Below are 22,374 nucleotides of genomic sequence, written 5' to 3' on the forward strand. Positions count from 1 at the left end.
GTAGGTGTGTCAACCTCTCATTAGTCTGAGACTGGCAAAGATTTTCCTCCCTTAAGACTTGAGCCCAAGGCTGGGTGCTAGAAAATATTCCTGGCCATGCTCAGATGAGAGATGAATTCAAGAGAAGACCCAGCAGACTGGTGCCCAACAGGCCACAGGGGCAGGGGACAGATTCTAATGGGGCTTGTTCAACTGGACAAGGAGTAATCATTTCAACCTGAAAGAAGATCTGTTTAGACATAAAACAGAATTTTTTACAATTCCCGAATTTTACAAAACCCGAGTGAGGCACTCGGGTTGCCTAGAAAAGCTGTGGCTGCCCTGGCCCTGGAAGTGTCCAAAGCCAGGTTGTGGAAGGTCTCCCAGCCCATGGCATGGTTGGGTTGGAACTGGATGGTCTTTAAAGGTCCTCTCTAGTCCAAATTATTGTATGACTCTATGAAACAGTTGGGTACAGTAAAACATGTTCTTCCTTAATTAGGAAGATCAACATCCTTCAAATATTCGTAGGAATCAGTTCTGAATTAGATCAATAGGTTTTGTCCTCCAGTGTTTTAGGGAAGTCTGGGGAGATGGTGAACATCAAATAAAAAGTAAAAATTGGATTATGGATAGTAAATGGATTAAAAATTGGATTATGGATAACCTGATACTGAGTCTGCTGAGATTTTCACATAAATCCCTCTGAAATTCAGGAGAGGTTGAAAGTTTAAATTAATTTTAACATCTCAACTCATGCCTGAATTTAAAATTTTTTTTTCTAATGTATCAGCACTTCAGATGTCAAAAAAACTTGAGTTATTTTGGGAGCGGAGAAAGATGTGTAGATGAAATGCGATGAGATGAGATAGGATCCTTGGAGGATGCTAAGGTCAGGCTTGCACTTTGTGTGTGGAGAAGGCAGCTCACCACCTTTCTCTCTTTTGATGGCAGCTTTAAAGCAGGAGACCCCACAGTGAGATGCTGCTGAGCACCCTGAGCTCTCTTATCCATGCTGAAATCTCTCCCTCCCCTTGTGAACTTTCCCAGGAGCTTTTCTAGCAGGAGTTCCTCCAGTGGCCGCCCTTGGGAAGGCAGACTGGCTGGCATGGCCTGGACAAAGGGGCTGCTTTGCTGCAGGACCACGTTACCCCTCCGAATACCTCCCCCCAATTAGCCTGGACCTTAATTGGGGCTGACACGCGCCTGTTGAAAGAGATTCCCCAGGAATTAAAGCGCTACTCCTCTGGTTTGAGTTGGCTGCTGATGTGAAACACGACATGAACTTGGAGAGTTTTCTGAGCTTACCATGAAACAAGCCTGCCACAGGTATCAAGCGGGCTTTGTGCTGGGGCTGTAATCATATTACAAATTGAACGCTTCCACATGTGCGTGCTGGCACATCCACCCTCGGCTATCTCACATGTATCTGCCCCAAGGTACAGATGCTGAGGTCTTGACATAGCATAATATGGATCTAAATATATTTTCCAGATTGCCTTAGCACATGCTAATGAAAATGAGGAGTAAAAGGCCCGCAAGAAGCAGCTGTTTAAAATTTTCTTCAATCCTCGAAAATCAACTTCTTAATTACTGATAATTTAAGCATCAAAATCACCACTAACCCTCTTGTCCCACTAGACCCTCCCAAGCTGGGAGGCCTGCTTGAAGACTCTTGGGCAAAACTTTTTCTTAGAAGTGTAGCATTTCATCAAATTTCTCCAGCTTTTCTGGAATTAATTAGTATTAAAATAAAGCAGGGAAAAGGCAAGTGCCTGCTGGAGGTGCCTCCTCTCAGACCCCCCGCTTAGACTGCTAAAGCTCATTGTACCACAATACTTTCATATTTCCACGGCACCTTACACAATAAAAGGTTCCCCAAATGGATTTATAGATATAAATAGCTTCAATTGCCTTTAAAATGTGCACCCTCTTGGATCAAAGAAGGCAGGCTTTGCTTCCATCATGCAAAAGAATCTGTGTTCAGTCTGGTTAGTGTTCATTCCTAGTGGGGCAACCAGTCCCAAGCAAAGCTTAGGCAGAGGTTTTGGGATAAAGGCTGGCAAGATGTTCCAGGAGTTCCTGGATCACTGTGTGGCAGTGGGGCCTCTTTCCAGGGATTATCTAAATGTTAGTCTTGTTAAAATCTAAATTCTGGGATAATTTTGCTGAAAACTGTTTTCCTTTAGCAGCAAAAAATCTGAACCAGAGCAAAAAAAATAATGGAGAAGAAGGTGTAAACAGTACTTATTTTTTACTTTTTATTTGATGTTCACAAACTCCCCAGACTTCCCTAACTCTGAACTTGAGTTGAGCCTCTCCTAAAGCTGGCACCATTTTCTGTACAGGAACAGAAGCTGAATTAATTTGGCTCTTGCCAGCCCCAGGCTAGGTGTACTCACAGACCTACAGAGCCAGTCAATGGACGGGAGTAAGGTGGTTTTGGCCAGGCTGCAGAAAACATTTTCCTGCTAACTGGAGTCCTGGCAAGGAACATGGGCTTTGACATGGAAAAAGGGGTTTCTGTTTGCTTCTGGATACCTTTGTTTTGTTTAAATCATTACTGGAAGCATCTTTAAAACTGAGTTTTCCACACCACTCTACCAGTGAGCAACAAAACCACAACTGGGACTAAATATAGCTGGAAGGCAGAGAGCACAGTGGAGCCATCCAGGAGCTCACAGAATTTCTACATGTGAGAGACCTGACAGAAAGTTTTAAAGTTCAAAACATGCGTGGAGCAACGGGCCAAACTGAATAGCTGAGCAAAAGCAGCCCTGCAAATGCTTTTAAAATAACTTCCCCTGCCATTACTCCACAAATGTACCCATTGGAAACAGCAGCTGACACAGGAACAGTGAGTGAGACCCACAGGGGTATTGAGGAGCTGGGCCAGGGTGAAATATTGATTAATCATCTTGTCGTGCTGGGGATTTGTTCAGCTCTGTAGATAGGAATTGAGAGGGTAATGTGCAGCTCCTCCATCTAGGAAGGCTGCTGGATCACATGGGAATGATTTGTTGACTTACAGAAAAGTACTACAGTGGGTTGAACAGTAGGATGATGCTGAAATAAACTGAAGGGATTTTTGAAAAGTATTGACTTTTTTTTTTTTTTCCTTAGAAAAAATTAAATCACTGTAGTAGAAAGCCAGAAGCATCAATCCTCACTCAGCATCTGCTTGCATCTGGACAATTGCACCTGTGTGGTCCATTGGGGAGGGTATGACACAAAGACAAAAATTATCCAGTTTTCTTTGTTTATTGGGGAATGAGATGAGTAATCAAATCTGGGTTTGCTTTTCAGCTATTCCTCTGGGCGAACAACTCTGGTACTGAGACAAGGCAGTGAAAATCAAGGTCATGGTCAGGGATCTACATGGAGTTGAATTACTCGTTGATGTTACAGAAATACCTTGTCCCCTCTGCCCATCAAACCCCATGGGCAGTGCTGCTGGGTGGGACACTGTGACCAGAAAAACACCAAGTTCCAGACAAGCAATGGGAAAATCAGCCCAGGATTGGTGGCAGTCACTCCCTAATGGTCACCAGACCTGGTTATGGGCAGGTTGAACTAACCCTGAGCACGGCTCAAGGAGTACTTTTCCTGACAGTCTGTGACACGTGTGCTGCTGTAACCCAGAACATTAAACCCAGGGGACACTGTCCCACCCTTTCTCCACCTCCCAAACCCTCTTGCATCTACGGCAGGTGAGGGCAGAGCTGATAAGAACTGTCATTGCATCAAATTAAAGGGGAAAACGATCTGGAAAGCTGTTTGCAGATAAAACTTGACTTGATTAATCTATTTGTTTTCTGTGTTTGGCAGAAACCTAAAACCAAGTCTCACAGTGACTTTAACTGCACTAAAAATAATGGCCTATTTATGCAATTATCTGCATGTACGTGGCCATTACCTCAGGCCAGTGCTGTACAAGAATATGCACAAGGGATTTCTTTTTTTTCATCTATTTACTTTTTTTCCTGGTGGGGTTTAGGCTTCCTGCATGAAAACCATTCCAGTGTAGGTTCTCAGCTTGCCACCAACTCGTGCAGAAGGCTCTCAAGCTGAAGGAGCAAATCAAACAAGCCCACACCTGGGCTGAAGACACAAATTATTCTGAAATATAAATTAAATACCTTATGAGCTATGAGAGGTCTTTGGGCAATAACATAGGCTGAGAGGAGCATCTCAGCCCTTCCATTTCTGCTGATGAGAAGATCAGCAAGATGGGCATGCCCTGGGAAAATGCTGTCTTTTCTTACATCCCTCCTCCACAGGTTTCCCAGAAGCAGGGATTTGGACCTGATTTCAAAGGGAACACAAATTAAAATGCTCTCTTTTTTTTCCCTTTTAGACTCTAGAAGTCTCATTTTATGCAGCTAGAGGCTCATTTAGCTCCTCAACCATGGATTTTGATCACCCTGGTGAGTGAATATTTCATTATGCACCAGCCAAGCCCTTCTTCCCAACAAGCAGCAGGCTGGCAAAGCTCAAACTCAGGGCTCCACAAGCACCTCTGAAGGTGACACTGCACCAACCTCTTCTGTGAAATTACCTAAATATCCCTCTTTTCCAAGGTAGTGTTTTGAAACTTAAAGGACTTAACTAAACCCCTCCAACAGTCAGTCTATTGAGAGGCTCTGGCTCATGTCCCACATTTCATGGCCAAGTCCAAGACACCTCCCAGTGCCCCATCCTCTGGTTGCCCTCATGACCCCACAGATCCATCTTTGCTGCAGAGGAAATGCTCCCTTTTTTTGCCCCAACTCAGACAAAACCAAGACAAAAAGGAAATAGATCCCTTCAGTTTTGTAGTCCTTTATTATTTTTTTTTTAAGTTGATCCTCCCATAGTAATGTACTGAAATGCGTAACAGTTACATTGTACAAAGCATTTAAAGAAAGTACCTCAACTTGCCGATTATTTCAAAATGAGATTATAAACAAAAGGAAAAATAAATCTGGTCCCTCACTAAAGGCCAAAAAAACCCCCAAAAATAACTGAATACCTTCCGTTATTTATTTATTTTTTTAAAACATAAATTTGGAACACTTCATCTTACAAATAGGATTAACATGAACATAACATCACACAAGCTCGCAGACAACCAGCATAAAATATTGGGTACAGTTTTTTTAATCAGAAGAATCATGCTTTCATGAAGAAATTATAACTGTTTATACAATCGAATCAATTTACTGTATTACAAAAAAAAAAACAGAACAAAACTAAGTCGCATCTATTAGTTATTTAGTTCATTAAAAGGCAAAAAAAAAAAAAAAAGAGGAATGTAAGAAAATTTCAAACACTGTTTTGCACTCCCATATACACAGATCAGTTCACCTCACTTTTTTGGAAGTACATGGGTGCCTTACATCGTAACGCAGCGGGGGACTGGAGCAGTGCTGTTTGTTACAGGAACAGTGCTATTGTAATCAACAAACAATCGTTTGCCAACAAATAAATACACGGTACACACAACACAAAGGAGAAATTAAGAGGGTAGGGGGAAAGGAAACAATACAACAAAACAGTGACATGATTGTCGAAAATTAAAAAATCTCCTTACAATGATTCGAACTAGTGGTGCTGTCGATGAATGCGGTGCTTTCACGGAATTATCTGGATGATTTAGCTTCTTGGAGTAGTGAACATTCATAGTTTACAATATACACAAGCCTCTTATGTATTGTTTTTCAGAGTTCTTTCTTTTTCTGCCATTTTTTTTTCTCCTTGTTTTTCCTTTTTTTTTAAACAATGCAGTTGAGAAGGTAAAAGAATTACGGAGAGAACAAAATATTCCCTGTTACTTCTTTCTACATTTACGATGGATAGTGTGCATTTGATAGAACTATTTTCTTTCCTTGAAGGGCTAAAACGCATAAAGCTTTAATGAAGAGATTTGTACATAAAAGCAACTGTTCCCAATCCTGTGTCAAACTATCTTATACAAAAAGAAAATCAATTCAGTTCCTACTTTAAAGGAGTGCCCATGTGTGTATCAATGCAGTCTTAACCCTTCTGCCCCTGCCCCTCAAAGCCGGGTGAACTGGAAGACACTTTTTCCCGGCCCCATTTACATAATCCACTGAAACAATTTTTTATTTTTTATATTTTTAAAGTCGCATTGATCCTCCAGAAGTCAGCAGCTGCCTTTGCTGTGCAAAACAAAATATTGAGAATAAATAGTTTCTTTCTTTTTTTTTTTTCTTTAAAATTATTCCGTTTAAGGTCACTGGACTTTAAATGAGTGACCCTGCAGATTTATAAGGCATTCTGCTCAGCAGTCTTTTAAATAGTCATATATGAAAGAGCCATGCTACTGGTTTGGACTTGGTCCCATCCTCGGAACGACTCCGCACTGTCATACGTGGCTGATGGACTGGATGGCGCTGGATTCCGCGGCGGCTCTTGCCATACTGTGCCACATGTTGGGAGAAGTGTGGGATGCAGAATGAAGGGAGTCCTTGTCGGAGAGAGAGAGCATCATGGCATAGGCCTGGATGGGGACAGAAGAAGGACAAGGAGGTCACACTCCCGTGGTGGGGATCTGAGCTTGGAGCCGCGCCATCCGTGCGCGGCCAGGGCAGCAGGCAGGCTACAGCCACTGGCTCAGCTTAGTCAGGAAAAAAAACCCAACAAAATGCTTTAGGTAAAACCACTGTCAACCCTTTCACAGACACTTTTGACTCACTAATAGTAATAATAATTTCTGCTTTCATCTGGTTTCACAAAGATCAGAGAAACCTTTAATAGCTGACAAGGTCCCAAAGTCTCCTTTGCCTTCAGATTCTTGGCACTGGAGTCCCTTTTCAAGAGGCTGAGGAATCACATTATCCCTTGTCTCGTCCTGTATTTCACCAAATTTAACAGTCTCCTTTGCTGACCTTTCCTACATGCATATTCTGCAGTTTTTAAAACAGGAATCTTCCAAAGGGGCTAAAAACCCCAATTTAATTAGTTAATGTTTAGAAAACGGCAAAAAATAGCACGAGGATACCATTTCAGTTATTGCTGTTTGTAAAACATGCTGAGGACCTAGAGGTGGTACCATTCATCAGGCTATAAAAAAATACCAAAAAGCCAAACCAGCCAGAAGATCAAGTCACATCCCTGTGAGGCTGCAGCTAAACTCTGTAGCATCAGTGTCAGCAGAGGGACTAGCTCTTATCGTGGCATTTCTGGGGGCAGCAGGCAGAACAAAAATAGTAAAAAAAGTATGAAAAAAGTATGGAAATCCTCTGTTCTCAGGGACCAGAGTGCCCTGCCATGTCTCTGGGGTGCAGTGGGATGTTGGGTGAGCCTGAGGTTTGTGGACATGGAGAACAGCCCTGTCTGACAAAGCTAGAACAATCCTGCCTGCCACACACTAACAGCTTAATCCTGCGGGTATTTGGTGACAGTAATATTTTAACTGAGTTAAGCTTTTACCTGGGATTTGGATTTCCTGTACAATGGTTGCTTGAGGTCCTCTGGCAGCTGGGAAGCATTGAAAGCTGCCAATTCAGCTTCACTGTATTGATTTTCTTCCATTTTCCTCATTTTGAGGCTATCTGTGAAGTGCCTTATGTGGTCCAAAGCTGAAAGTCCAGTCTTATTATACTCCTCTTCTTTATACCTACAAAAACACCATGGAGGTTTTAAATGTCAATTAATTGATCCTCTCTGCGTGCCCTCATCTTCTCAGATTTACACATCTGAGCAACTTCCCCCTTTTTCACATTCATAAACCACCTTGCCTCACGGAATGGCGATCCTGAAGCAAAAAGAATTCCCTTTTCTGCTCTAAAGAAAGGTCAGTCGAGTGGGGGAGGGAGAGTTTGTCTCCCTCATGGTGTCTCCACAGCCTTTCACAAGGCCATTATGAGAGATCCAGGACGGTTCGCGGAGCAGATAACGTCTCTCCCATGGAACTGTCTCACCCTGCTTCCTGTCTCACCCAGAACCTCACAATAGCTCCCCAAGCACAGTCAATTTTCCTAACAAGGGCTCCAGACTGCACGAAGAGGCTGAGAGCAGGGCTGGTGTTGACCCAAACACAGACGCACGTTGCTATTGTGAGTGGGAAGCGGCTGCTCCGGACCGGTTCCCACGGCAGCCGGTTTGGTGCTGGCACTCTTGTATGGTTTATTGTTTTCATTCCGCCTATCGGGCACACCAATACTCGGAAGGGACCAACCTGCCAGGGGAAGCTTTGCAGTTCATGTCCAAAGCACTCGTTTCCTCATAATCCTCCTCAGGAGTGCCCTCGTGCATGTCGCTCGTCGCGGGCTCTTTGACTGCTTTCCCTGCCATTTCGCTCTCTTCATCCTCTTCATCCATCATTACTTCATCTTCTGCCTCCTCGTCATCCAGCAGATCCGAGTTCTGGCTGGCTACCATGGCTTTTTCATCCTTAAAGTGGCTGCCATTCATTCTGAAAGGACCGAAACAAATGCAAGCTATAAACACAGATCAGATATGAAAGCTCCTCATGGGCAGACTCTTGGAGGCAGATCTGAAAAGCATCTGTCCCAGCAGAATAAAGTGATTTCTGTATTTTATATCTTGCTTAGCTTCAGACATTCAGGCAGCACTGGAGAAAATTCCACTCAGAAATCAGTGGGACGTTACAGCACCATCAGCATGGGATTTTCCTGTTATCCTGCTAAAACTACTGTTCTAACAGAGGCAAGTTCAGATAACCATTTCAAATTTTCTCATGCATTATTTCATCTCAAGTTTCCAATCATACATGTAGGCTGGGCAAAACAACTCGCTGCCTTTTAACAGAAGCTGTAGGGGCCAAGAAACTCTGAAAATCGGATCCGGCATTCTTAACAAAAAATGACATCCAATATTGCATTCAAAGTTTTAAAGTCAATATTACATGCATAATTAATTTTGCACACTACCACCCCTTTGGAAGCCATATTGCTTCACTGAATGTACAGATTTCATACATGGGAACCTAAGGGGCTTCAGCTGGAGACCTGCAGAGTGGTCTGCAATATCACCTCCGTGCTGAACTAGGTTATTGACTGATTTGAAGGGTGAAAAGCAATGAAAAGAAAGGTCATACGGCAATTTAAGTGCATTTGTTCTTATTAAATGAGTAATTACAGCAATACACACATGGAAAACCATTTGGTCTACAAACTGTTATTACGCTGCCCTTTGCTCTCAGACAATGACTTCTCTTAACTACTTCCTACAGGATTTTTATCAAGGACATAATACCCACGCTGAAGTAGGGGCTCATTTGGTAATGGTCTCAACCCTGTAGGATTCAGACTCCACTGAGTCCATCACATCAAATGAGAACTGAAGAAATTTGGCACCTCAGCCTCAACGAACGCCCAGCCAGAGGCACAGGGATGTGAATGAGCTGCACCCAGTGGAGCCCCCCCAAAATTCATGCTACCACTGTATCTGCACCCACCACGTCATGCAGCACGAAGGCCTTGATTCATCTATTGTTCTCATTGTGCAAAAGGTCCTTAACTCTTCCAGGAATACAGTTACAAAAATGGAAACCTTATTGTCCGCACGCAGTTTGCTTCAGACTCCGTGTGCTTCAAACTGTGCGGGACAATATGGGATAGACCCAACGCTGGAGCAAGATAAGATGAACCCTCACAGCCTTGTTGGCGTTTAACATTTGACTTTCTGAGGAGCAAAGCTGGTTTCTGCCACAATAACAGCACCATTTTCCTGAACATGTCAGAGTTTCATCTATTTTCTGAGCAAATTCCAGCTGACTGCCATGAGTTTAGTACTGAACTGAAAAAAATGCTCAAGGGAACAGTCTGTCTTTAGAACAGTATCAAAAAAATCTGAGGTTGTGCAGACCAGGGAGAGCTGAAGCAGCCACCTCCCTCTAAGATCATCAGAGAAATATCTCTTTATCATCTTTTATTTAAATAGGCAGAAATAAGAAATTGTTGAGCTCAGTTTGGGCTGCCAACTTGCTTGTTATGCTCAATTGAGGCTGCTAGAAATGAAAGGGAGATGGACTACAACCAAAGTAACAAAAGCCATGTGATTAAGAAAACAGATTCTCTAATTATGCTTTCAAATGCAGCAATTTGCCAGGGATAAAATATCCGTCAAGAGCAGTCTGAAGTGCCAAATTTAGAAAGGAAACACTGCACAACCCAGCAACCTTTCCACTTTGCTGACTTCCTGTCGGAGGACATGTTGAGACCAGATGTGCAAGGAAAAAACCCCAAGCCCTCATTGCCAATCAAGATGGAATGAAATTTGAATATGCATGTGATCACTTAATCCAATACTATAGTGGAAATTGTGTTGTGTCCACCCTTTTTATCCCTTCACAAAGGCATCTAGAAATTGAGGAGACAGCAAAGTTTGTCACCAACAGTAAAAATTTTTTGATGTTGATAATGTAATGCCAATTCAAAAGGGAAAATAATGCATAATGCAACACCAACCCCAAAGAAATATGTGGGGCTCCGTCCCACAGCCTTTTCTGCTTAGCTGTACTTTTATTAACTGAAAATATTTAGAAGTGGTCTCTCTTCTGTTAGTTCAGAAGAATTCAAACACCCATATACTTAATAAATCTTAGAAGAAAAAGCTCTCTCACATGCTGGAGCCCCGTGGACTCCCAGGGCCCACCCGCAGCCTCACGGGCTTTTGGCTACTCAGCATCTTTCTTGGGATTGAGTTACTTACGGGAAAGGACTTTCAGCTACAATCTTTCATTTGATCCAAGAATTTAGCCTGGTCTACTTTATTAATTACACATTTAAATTGCACTTAAATCCTAAGGCTCCGTGCATTTAGCCACAGGATGTAGAATTCACCTGTTCTGCCATGAATGTAAAGAGAAGGAATTTTTCAGCGGACTTAAATCAACGGGGGCAGCCTGAAACTAAGAGCTCCAGACACAAGGAGAAATGTGTTCACAGATGGAGTCTCTTGTCCAGCATCTGCCCTTTGGAACATCTTCATACACAGTGGGGAGGGAATCAACACATTTCTTTTCCTGAGACACCAAGGTGGCCACTGAAGCAACCAGATTCTAAAATAACTCTGGCTCCAGACATCACAAAAGTGAAGTCTGCAGACCTGAAAAAGGAGCAGTGGGCACCTTCTGAAGGCAGATCAGACACAACTCACCTCTCTTCTGAGTTTCGGGGGGACTGATTGTTGTGGTTGCTGTTTCCAATAAAATTCCTAATTTCTGTGAAGTAAGAGTCCTCCTTGTCATCTAGGATCGCCCCTGTGCTTTCCAGTTCTGAGTGAGGTGAAGATGTTGCAGTACCTTAAAGCAAAACATACAATGTCTGTTGCTGTTCCTTTACATTTTCTATATTTAACCATTTAAATCAAAATTAAATTGAAACTCTGGTTAAAATGGGTGAGAGCCAAAAGTTGGTCAGTGTGAGCTATCAGCTTTTGGCCATAAAACCAGTAATTAGTAATTATTCATGAGCAAAGGTGATTTCCAGCCAAAAAGACTTGTTTGCATGCTGGGTACCATTTCCACGATTTATCACCACTTTTGCCACGTCTCTATTTCAACATCTCCCTCCTGCTCCTTGTGATTCCAAGACTGTCCATTGATAGCTGTCCTTCTTAGACCAACGGCTCAACTGAGCAAATGGGACTTAATTTTTATCTATCAATTATGCAGATCTGTTCAAAATATGGAGCAGCCATCAACATATTCACTGAGCACTGAGCGACCAGTGTCAGATGCCTTTCGCTGAGCACTGAGGAAGAGACAGCTCTGAATTCACTGCATGCCCCTGTTTATCTCCCTTGAGGCAAAATGCAGACTGAAAGGACTGCAGAGAGGGTTTTCATTAAACCCTGCAGACACCCAAACCAGCCCAATGACATCCCCTGTGCCACTGCCTGTGCTGCTGCTGTGCAGTGACCAATTTGCTTTGGGGCTTGAGAGGCACCATTAGCTCCATAATAGCCAGCGCTTTTCAGCTCCTGACAGTGGGAATATTTCAGAAGGTGCCAGGAAAATCTTTTAGAGTGCCCCCTGAGACTCTAAATCTAGGACTCCTATTGAGAGCCAAGTGATTGCAGAGATGGGATTAAACCAATTTTCCCAGTCTGTTCTCAAAACGCTATGGGTTGGCTTAATTAAAACCAAAAGAAAAGACATCATCCAGTGGTCTTAAGTTATACAAGGGGAGAGTTTATGCTGGGATTTTCAAAGCACTTTAAATGTCAGCAGAGCTTAGGCACTTACATATTTTGCTACCCCCCACCCCTTGGAGCAGCGTGTGCCTGTGGACACTTGGCAGCACTGACAGGGAAGGGGCAATTCCTGCACATGGGACAGGGAGCAGGCTGGGGAGGGAAGAGACAGGAGGGAAAAGACAGAACATACCAGACATGTTCCCGTTCTCGTGCTTTTTTAGATGTCTGTCAAGATTGGTTTGTTGACCAAAACACCTGTCACACAAGTGACACTTGAATGGCTTCTCTTTATTGTGGATGTTACGCACATGTCTCTGCAGGTTAGAGGATATGCTGAAGGATCTGTCACAGTATTTGCATCTAAAAAAAACCAACAAAACAAGTGGGTAGGGAAGAGTTTGTTAGTAGCTGGAAACATAAGATTTTTCCTAAGATACATGAAGAGCTTTCTGGGCTCAGCCTCAGCACCCAACCACAGTTCCTTGTTCCCTACTGAGGCTTAACCCTCCCTGACATTAAGACAAATTTTGGCTAACTAGAGAGCTGTGCTCTTGGAATGGAGACATAACTTCTATGGTGGAGTTTTCAGCTTTAATTCACATTAGACTTTATATTTTAAATACTGCCTCTAGGAATGAGCATAATATTTCTGAGTTAATGGCATCAAATTAGCTATGGTAATTGAGTCCCATGTTTTTAAAACTGTTGCACGCAAAGTTGGGAAGTTTGAAAACAGTAGAGCAATAACTCTATTGTTTCATGTGCTGCCAATACAATACAATTAAACACTTCTGGAAAAAACATGAAACAGATCTCTTCTAATGCTCAAATAAGGTAAAAAGGGCTATTTCTTTTCCTATTCTAAATTATACTGTGTGATTAAATCTTTTCTTGAGGAATTAGCTTGCTTGATTGCTAATCCCAGAGGAAATTTGGTTATCTTGCAAAAACCAGCAATAAACAATCCCAACCTTTAATACTGTGCCAATGTGAGTAGTTTAGTCTATCACTCTGGTACCAGAGGCATCAATTTTCATACTCTGTAGCGATTTGGAGTCCCTAAAGCCTTTACTGTATTGCTCTTTAAGCCATTACTAAGTCATACTATAACTATTCCAAATTCTCTGGCTGGCAAGTAGCCAAGAGTCTTCACCACTTTAGTTTTTCAATCTTTTACTTCTCCCGCACCTCTCTTACACTTGTCAAGGATGTAAAATTTTTTTTAGTGCTGAAATCACCCATTATGCTACTAATTGCTTGTGGCTTTTATGCAGTGGACGGGTATAACATGCATCAAGACCTTCCTTCAATAAAATTAGATGTGAATCTCATTTCCCAAAGAGACTAGATGCAAAAAACATATTGTTTCCTCACAAACAATGAGCTTACTCTGCTCTTTACAGCTCATAAAATGCAGAAATCTGTGCATTTGTTTTAATGGATCATGAACTGGCCTCTTTCCAGTTTAAATTAGCCTTTCATTTTCAATAAGGTGAAGCTTTATACACATTTCTGCATGTGACCATCCTGGATTCAGTATCACACACATATTCTTATCAACAGGAGAGTACACCCACGTGGGTTTTGGTTAAGCAGGCCTCAGAAAGGATCCACATTAGGCAGGAAACAAATAAATACAGTAATGCCTTTGCAACTGGGACCTTTCAGAAATCAGATGACTGACAAATCACCCAAATTTAGGCTGCAAATAACACCGCAGAACTCCAGTAAAAAACATTTTTGCAAGGGAAAATATGCCCATGAGCCCTACTGAACATCACTTCAATCACACTGGTGCAGCAGTGCCAGCCACCCTGCCAGCAAAGGCAGGACTGGGGGTTGTGTTGGTAAGCTGCCCCAGCCAAAAGAACTTCCCTAAGACCAAAACTCTCCCTCTTTCTGCAGCTCCAACACCGAGGACCAGCACAAAACCCCGACACCAAAACTCAATGGTGGGTCCAAATCTAAGGAGGAAGGGCTGGAGCTGGTCCAGCAAGGATGTTGAATTCCCTGGTTTTATTCAGAGAAGATGTCTGCATTGGAAGGGACCCTAGAGCTTGGCCACAGCAGACGGGGTGAGGGGTGTGGTACCTGTAGGGCTGCTCTCCAGTGTGCGTCCTCAGGTGGCGGGTCAGGTTTGCAGATCTCGGGAAAATCTTGCCACAGTATCTGTGATAAGAAAATGTTTGATAAAACAACACAGCCTTCAGTGGCCTCATCCCAGTCTGAGCTGCGCTGGATGAACAGCCCAAACGGAATCATCACAGTATGGTCCTATTGGCATTGCTTTGGTGCAACAACATTCAATAAAAGCGTTCAGCAAATGTAAGGGATCAACACACACACAAGAGTGGGGCTGGAACTGCTGGCACCAACCAGCTTCAATTGTGCAGAAGCAAGGCTTATATGAAAAACCTGTTTTAAAGATCACCCCAAGGCTCTAAGCCCACTGGGTGATTATCAGCCTTATTCAGATTTGGAATCAAGAGAATCTGTTATTAAAGCCTTGGATTTCTGCCTCTGTGTAAGCAAATTTCAAACCTTTCAACCAATTCTACGTGTCAGCAAACGTGACACCGTTCTGTGCATTGAATAGGATCAGAGCAGACAAGACTCAAAGACCTAATCCATCAAGGTATGTTTCTATAACAACATGTCTTGAAAGAAGGTGACATGTTTTCAAAAAGATCAGATAAACCGATATGCCAGTGTCAAACGCCTGCACATTCTGGAGATGATATAGAGACCTAAGCAGTGCAATTTAAAAACCATTCTCCAAACTCAATAATATGTCACAAGAAAAATAATGGCCAAAAAAAAAAATTAGCCTGAGTTCTCCCCCTTCATTCAAGTAGCATATTAATATTCAGTTTATAATTGGCCCATTCTGTCGAGGACATTGAGCCCATTTTTGCATGGGGGCAGAGCACACACAGCACTCTCTTAAGTGAATGAGGGTGGTGGCTGCTCCATGCAATGACTTTGAAGATTGCATCCCTTCACTTTTAACATCCCATTTATTTTTTCACAACGTGATGTATAAGCCTTCAAAATACCCACACAGCTAATTCCACTCTCCTGGACAAAGCTCCCATTCATTTTGGGCACACATTCAATGACTATCTTCATTGTGGGTTTTTTTTTTTAAGTCCATACACACAAGTCCTAATAAGTAATGTATTTTATCACTGATCCCTTTGGATATTAAAACCAGAAGCCAGAGAGAAAACACGTCTGTAGTTTATGATCAAAAAAATCAATTATGAAAGCACACTTTTATATATTAAAGGGATGAGAAAATTTGGGGAAAAAAAATTTGTTTATATAACAGTTTCCACCTCATTTATCAAACTGCTGTGATACAGGGTGATGCCTCAGGATTTAGCTTTTATATTTTTCAAATTCTGTAGTGCTTTAGTGTGAAACTCTAAAACTCCATATAGAGTGTTAGCTACTGTCTTCACATTTTGGTCAGACAAAACAATTCCTCTCTGGGCCTGAAACTCAAGAAGAGATGTAAACAATGGTGAATTGGAAGGGGCAAAGTTGGAGTAAATTACTTCATTACCTGAAACTGTAATTGGAGGATTAACCTCTGATAGGTAAATGGGCCAAACTTATAATTGTCTGAAAAACTCGTGACCATTTTTCATCTTGGGTGTAGCCTCTGGGAGGCTTCTGACAGCCCAAGGTGTACCTATTGAAGGCCTGTAATAAATACCAGCTTTTATTATCTTAATCTTTTCCAGCATCTATTTTAGGCAGCCACTCCAAGGCATCAAGGGAGAGCTCTTTGTTTTGCAACACCAATAATTTAATAAACAGAATCACAGAATCACTGGGTTGCAAGAGACCTTCAAGATCCAGCCCCAACACCTCAACTCAACCCTGGCACCCAGTGCCACACCCAGGCTTTTCTTAAAATACATCCAGGTTTGGTGACAGCACCACCTCCCCGGGCAGCCATTCCAGAACTTTATCACTCTTTCAGTAAAAAACTTTTTTCCTAATATTCAATCTATATTTCCTTTGGTGCAGCTTGAGGCTGTGTCCTCTCATTCTCTGTGTGAAGTAAGAGTCTTCCTTGTCATCTAGGACTGCCCCTGTGCTTTCCAGTTCCTGGAGACAGAGCCCAGCCCCAGCTGAGCACAGGCACCTTTCAGGAGCTGTGCAGTGATGAGGGCACCCCTGAGCCTCCTTTTCTCCAGGTGAGCACCCCCAGCTCCCTCAGTGGTTCTTCTCAGGGTTTGTGTTCCCAGACCCTCTCCAGCCTCTTTTCCCCCTCTGGATGCCCTCAAGTGTCCCAAAGTCCTTCCCAAACGGTGGGGCCAGAACTGGACACAGCACTGGAGGTGCGCCCTCACCAGCGCCCAGCTCAGCAGCAGAACGACCTCCCAGCTCCTGCTGACCACGCCATTCCTGATCCAGGCCAGGAACCCCAACGGGAAGCACTTTCCACGCTGGGCAGGGAGAGGCCTGAGAGCCTTGCTGTTGGATTTCAGGACAGGGGAGGCTTGGGGAGGCCAGGCTGGGGTGGCCCCGGGGTACCTGCAGGTGTAGCGCTCCTTGCCCTTGCGCAGCAGCGTCTCGGGGAGGGCGCTGGGCGGCGCGCGGAAGTTGAACATGGACGGCACCGACTGGATCAGCTCGCTGGCCTCCGGCTTCAGGGCGCTGAAGCTCTCCAGCTTCTCGGCCATGTTTTCTATAGCTGACACCTGCAGCAGGAAACAGCACAGAGCCCACCATGGTAAATAACCCACTCGGATTTCTGCCCCCACCGGGAACCCGAAATGCAGGGAACACCAACTGACAAGCGAAAGAAGAAAAAGGGAAAAAAATTCAGGGTAGAGTTGCAGTCTCGAAAATTATGGGTCATGAGGGTAATAATCAGCCAGTGTTCATTTATTCTTATTTTTAAGCCCCAGCTCCTACAAAATTCCAGGTTTTTCAGTCCTGCTCTGTGGTTGTGTGCCTACAAGTCTGTGCATCCCATCTACAGAAATCATTGAATATTTATAACCAAATAAACAGAAATAATAACTGAATTTCTAATTTTATTTCTTTAAGGACTTGCAGAGGACACATGTTGCAGAGGAAACCTTATTAACACTAGCTCAATGAAGGGCTGCAACAATCCAGATCCAAAGAGGCTCCATCAAAGTCCCAGCCACATCCAACCATCCAGTCCAGAGTTTTAGCCCATCATAGCCAAAGACCATGAGATAAACACAGAAGAAATGAAGCTTTGGTGGTTTTGGTGCTCAGTATTCACATTCCCTGTTAGATGCCTATGCTATTTTTCCATCTCAATATTCCTGCTCTACCTTTAGTTGCTTGTAACTCCTATGTGCTTTGGGATGGCTCCACTCTTGATTAGCTGTCTGTAATTTGCAGGGAGTGGGGATTAAATAATTTCTGGAGAACAGTTTCCTTTAAGCTGTCTGGAACTGACCATGAAAAGCTCCTCCAAAACCTCAAACATTGCCACTTGAAGAGTTCAAGAATGGTGCTGAGCCTACTGACAGGTGAGAATAACCATCCACCTCTCCATAACACCACAAACAAATGAAAAAAAAGAAAGCCAAGCTCTGACCTACAGAGCACAAAACCCACAGCATAAGCCCTGTGCAAGATCTTGCTTGTAATGAAGAAGGAAATTGTATGAAAGACAAGATGTTGAACCCTTCTCAGCTGGAACACCTCCATAGACTGTCCTTCAAAATCCATAAATGGCTCCTCTGATTGTTGGAAAACTGAAATTTTAATTGGAAGAACTGGGAATTTTTGCAGGTTTATTTAATTTTATTTTCATTGGCAGAATGACACGGTTGTCTCCTGGCATGACTATTTCCATGCTGGTTAGCTCTGCCTTTGGGCTGGGTTGTTTTTTTCCCTTTAGCCTGTAGCCTGCCCTCTCATTTCATGCTCAGATTCCTAATGCTGAGTACAAATTGCAACGTACAGGGTACCACTGCCAATTTGCCAAATGTCTTTCATCAAACACAGTGGAAAAAAATAAAAAAATCTCAGAGGGAAGTCAAGATACATTTACTTGTCAGGCAACAAATGTGAAAGCATTGCGAGGCAGTAAGGGCTGTAAGCTCTGGGGTTTGATTCATAATCACTCAGCTGCTAAAACATTCTCCACAGATGCAAGTGGACAGCACATTTGTCAATATGAAGGATTTTGACATGTACTGATCACAGGCATGAGATATGTAATGATGATGCTGCTGGGAGAGGAGGTAATTCTATCTCGGCACCGAGATGTCATTATCAACCCATGCACCTCAACATTACCATATATTTCTTTTTATACGACTTCATATTCTCCTTTAGTTGAAATTGATTCTTAAAGCTTTTAAAATAGTCATTCCGCTGCTTTTAATTCCTTCTAATTGTTCCCCACAAAAATTCACTCATCTATTTTATAACTGCTGAAAATAAATGGTTTGAGTGAAAAATGCCCTTTGGCCTTTGGGCTGATTAGCAACGACAAGACAGTGCATGGGTTATGATATCACATATTTATGGTGAAGAATAATAAGGGTACTGAGAAGTATAATAAATGTTTTATTTATGTATATTTAATATTCAAGTCCATTTCATTATCTAGTGGGTTTAAATCATTTTTGGATCACAATTTCTCATGCACATGGTGCCCGCCAGTAATATATTAAAGCAACTATTTTCCCCTTTACATTTAAAATGGCTTAGTCATGCTGATTTTTGCTTTAGTTCTTATTTCCAGGATTTTGCAGAGTAGAAACTGAGACAGACTCTTGTTTCATGCACAGCAATGCAGATCAGCTCTACCTCCAACACTGCCTCCAGGATTACATCAGTCCCAAAATAGGTATGAAATCAGCACCTAATCTTAAATCCCTCATCCAGAGGAAACACGAGCACTTCCAATTATTTTAAAGTATTACTCGCTTTCTAAAAATATGTTTCTCACCATAGGAATGACTATTGTGCTTGCTGTTTTGCTGTTTAGTTGTTTTGTTTTTTTTTTTTGTTTAAAGCCTGACTTATGTGGTGACCTGGTATGATTTATGTTTTTCAAGAACTGCACCAGCACCAATGGGAAGTGTTTGGCCCCACGGCTTTGCTGATCCAAGGCACTGTCACTCCACTGCTATCAGGATAATTATAGCTGGTACTATCTGCTGGAGTTAGGGCTCCCAAGAACCTAAATTGGGGCATTTTCTTAATAAGTCTTGGACTGTGTTGGTGCTCAGAGCCTTCAAGATGCAAATCCCTGTTGTGAGATGGGTCCCTTGGCTGTGGGGACATTTTACAGCTCATGAAATCCTGCAGCCCTGATCCAAAACATGCTGTCCATCACCTTCAGTGCAGGCAGACAGCCCCTGCTCATCAGTCTACTTACAGAACACCAGCTGAGCAGTAAGAAATCCTGGGGGTTTGCATTGAGGGCTAATTCAGACACCAAAACCAAGCAGGAATTCTAAACTTGCCACGTGAGTTTTTGGCAGCTGGTACTGCCAAGCAGGGGCTCCAGGGGACATACAGGAGGGTGGGCAAGGGACAGATCTCCCCACTGCCCAACACCAGCACAGGGAGGTGCAAGAGCATTAACTGGAGGCTTCATCTCCATTACAACATTGAACAGCCATCAGCCACCGCTCCCACTCCTTGGCTAAACCTTTTCAAACCCATTTATATTTCTGTCAAGGAGAGTTCACCAATTTAATTAGGTGCATATGAAAAGATACTGGCTTTTGTTCCTGCTAAGCCTTTTGCCTGACATTTTTTGTGGGGTTTTTTTTTTGGTATTGTTATCACTAATGAATAACCACTCCTCATCCAGGTTCTGCTCACCATTCACAGGCTCACGGAGCTGGGGCACAGCTCCCTCAGGCATTTTTTTCCCAGATGAAAAAATCAAAACCTACTTAGCCTCTTTTTGAATGGAAGCTGTTCCCTACCTGTGATCATCATTGTTGCACTTTTCTTTGTCTTTTCTAATTCTGCTATGGCCTTTTTGTGAGGAACATTAGCTGTATTCAAGACCTGAAGCCACTATAACATAATGATGTTTTCAACTCATTTCTGCTAAGCACTCAGGTGATATTTCCTCAAGACTACCAACTTCAAGATCTTTTTCCTGAATGACAAGAGTTAAAAGTCATACTTCCCCATGGTATTAGTGGGAATTTACTGACTTTGATTTTTATCACTGTTTTAATCCTGGTGTCTCAGCTTTCTCTGAATCTCTGCAGAATCTTCATAGTCATTTCTGGATTTGGGTGCTCACAGTGAACAGTCACAAACTCTCTGCCCACTCACCCTTCTTCCTATGGCATTTACAGACCTATGCCACACAGTTCAGCCCAGTGACACCCCAACGCGGACCCACTGGTCATCTTCAATGATTGTAAAAATCACTATTTTGTTCTTCCCCTTTCCCCCCCGCTTTTTTTAATGACTAAATGTTAACCCAGGACATGACTTTCCTTCTTCCACAGCTCTTCCAGCTGAAACACGACCAAAGTAGCTGCTCTTCCTTCCAAACACTGTTAGTACTGATGGCAAAGCAAGACCTGCCTCCACAGGAGTTGTGTTGGCCATGGAGAGGCTACTCAACCCACCCAAGTCCTGCAGAGAGGTGTTGGTGAGAGTGCCTGTCCTGGGGGGTGCTCATGGTCGCCTCCCCCGTCCAGGGATGGCCCCTGGGACCACCAGGGAGGCAGGTGTGTGGTTAAAGCCACCAGCTGTGCTTTCAGGGGGTTCGGCACCCCAACCCAACACCCAAGGGCTGTGGTGATCCCTGAATGGGGCACGGGGCGGGGGGAAGCACTGCTTGACCCCAAGGATTGGATTAGTGGAATTGCCATGCCCATGGAGAAAGCTCCCTGAGGAGGCAGGAGAGGCAGAAGATCCTATTACACCTTTTACATACAGCTATTGCCTCACGGACAGGTCACGTGCGCTCCTAATCTGCGATCAGTGAATGACAGTGTTTTATATAGAACAGTAACTTTTGATTTACATATATAAGAGTTGTTGATTCTATCTGTGTCCAGATGTCTGGAAAAGGAAGCAGCTTTCCCCCACCTCCCTGAGAGGCTATTAACCTCCGACTGACGCAAACTAATGTGTAGTCGCAATTCCCCAGCTCCGACTCAAAAATGCAGACATTACCATAATCGGCTAAAACAAGTATTTATAAACATTTCAGCGGGCAAGATATCATCAGCAGGGGCCTTGAACATTTGTCTTAAAATTTATTAACCAACCCAAGAAAAAGTGGCATAAATAAAGTGAAGGTTTGCCGTTGTTGCTTTTTAAGAATAACTTGATGATATGAAATAATCTCGCAGACAATGTCATGAATTACATGACCTCCTGTTTGACAAACGTGACTGTTTCATTGCTACTATCACAAAAACAACTGACTTTATGGCCGGACCTCATGGGAAAAAAAACTGTTCAAGTGTTTGCTTTCTATTTTTACTACTGTTATTTGGGGAACTCTTCAAAATCCAACTGCTAAAGCTCAGCACTTCTCCCTCCCCCAGATGAAGTTATAATGTTGCCTCTAAAATCTGCAATTTGTGAATCATGTTGTCTTGAAACTGCATGTATTTGGACAGCCAGCCCTGGAACTTGGCTGAGTTACATTCACGTTCAAGACAACTATCACATGTGGCTGAACTTTATGAAGCAGTAGCAAGAAACTCCTGATGTGCAGTATGGCTCCAGAATAACTGGATTTGTATGAATCCAGTTGGTGGGGATTAAGCTCAGTTAACAGAATGGATCACACCCTAAAATTAAGCCCAGTAAAACAAAAGCTTTGTTAAGGCACTCACCAAATTCCTTTCCATTTATTTGTAACATTGTTTTAATTATTTTCAATGGTTCTTTCTAAAGCAAATACTGTCTGCCTAAAATTACAGAACCTCCCTAGAGTAACCTTCTCCTGATGCAACCAAAATGGCATAAATAGATCAATTAATCCTGATCCATTCAAAACAGATGTCCATTGATTTGCACCATAGGGCTCCTGCCAAACAATGAAAATCCAATCTCAAATAATCTTGAAATATGTGGCACATGCAACTGGGAATTGAGATGGAAAGGCTTGTGTGACATAACCAAATCTCTCAAGATGGAGATTCATCCATGAATCAGCATCCTGCTCAGTCACTTCATGTTTTAAACACCTATTTCTGCTGGAGCTGCTCAAAGCGTGAGCGCAGC

At 42.9% G+C, this 22,374-nt stretch overlaps 1 protein-coding gene across 6 annotated transcripts in view; it reads right to left on the reverse strand.

Moving 5' to 3' along the window:
- Positions 1-4,786: 4,786 nt before the first annotated feature.
- MECOM (MDS1 and EVI1 complex locus) overlaps positions 4,787-22,374 on the reverse strand; it is a 326,734-nt gene continuing 309,146 nt past the window's right edge. For all 6 annotated transcript variants that reach the window (XM_041405843.1, XM_041405838.1, XM_041405839.1 and 3 more), the window contains 7 exons: positions 16,696-16,862; positions 14,239-14,316; positions 12,338-12,507; positions 11,107-11,251; positions 8,162-8,398; positions 7,414-7,600; positions 4,787-6,481 (listed from right to left, as the gene is read on the reverse strand). In XM_041405843.1, coding sequence (XP_041261777.1) covers positions 6,347-6,481; positions 7,414-7,600; positions 8,162-8,398; positions 11,107-11,251; positions 12,338-12,507; positions 14,239-14,316; positions 16,696-16,862 — 1,119 coding nt within the window. In that variant the 3' untranslated portion in view covers positions 4,787-6,346. The remainder of the gene's footprint in view (positions 6,482-7,413; positions 7,601-8,161; positions 8,399-11,106; positions 11,252-12,337; positions 12,508-14,238; positions 14,317-16,695; positions 16,863-22,374) is intronic.

The sequence above is a fragment of the Onychostruthus taczanowskii genome, unplaced genomic scaffold, assembly GCF_017590055.1.
Source record: "Onychostruthus taczanowskii isolate IOZ18803 unplaced genomic scaffold, ASM1759005v1 scaffold24, whole genome shotgun sequence".
In the NCBI taxonomy this organism is placed as follows: domain Eukaryota; kingdom Metazoa; phylum Chordata; class Aves; order Passeriformes; family Passeridae; genus Onychostruthus; species Onychostruthus taczanowskii.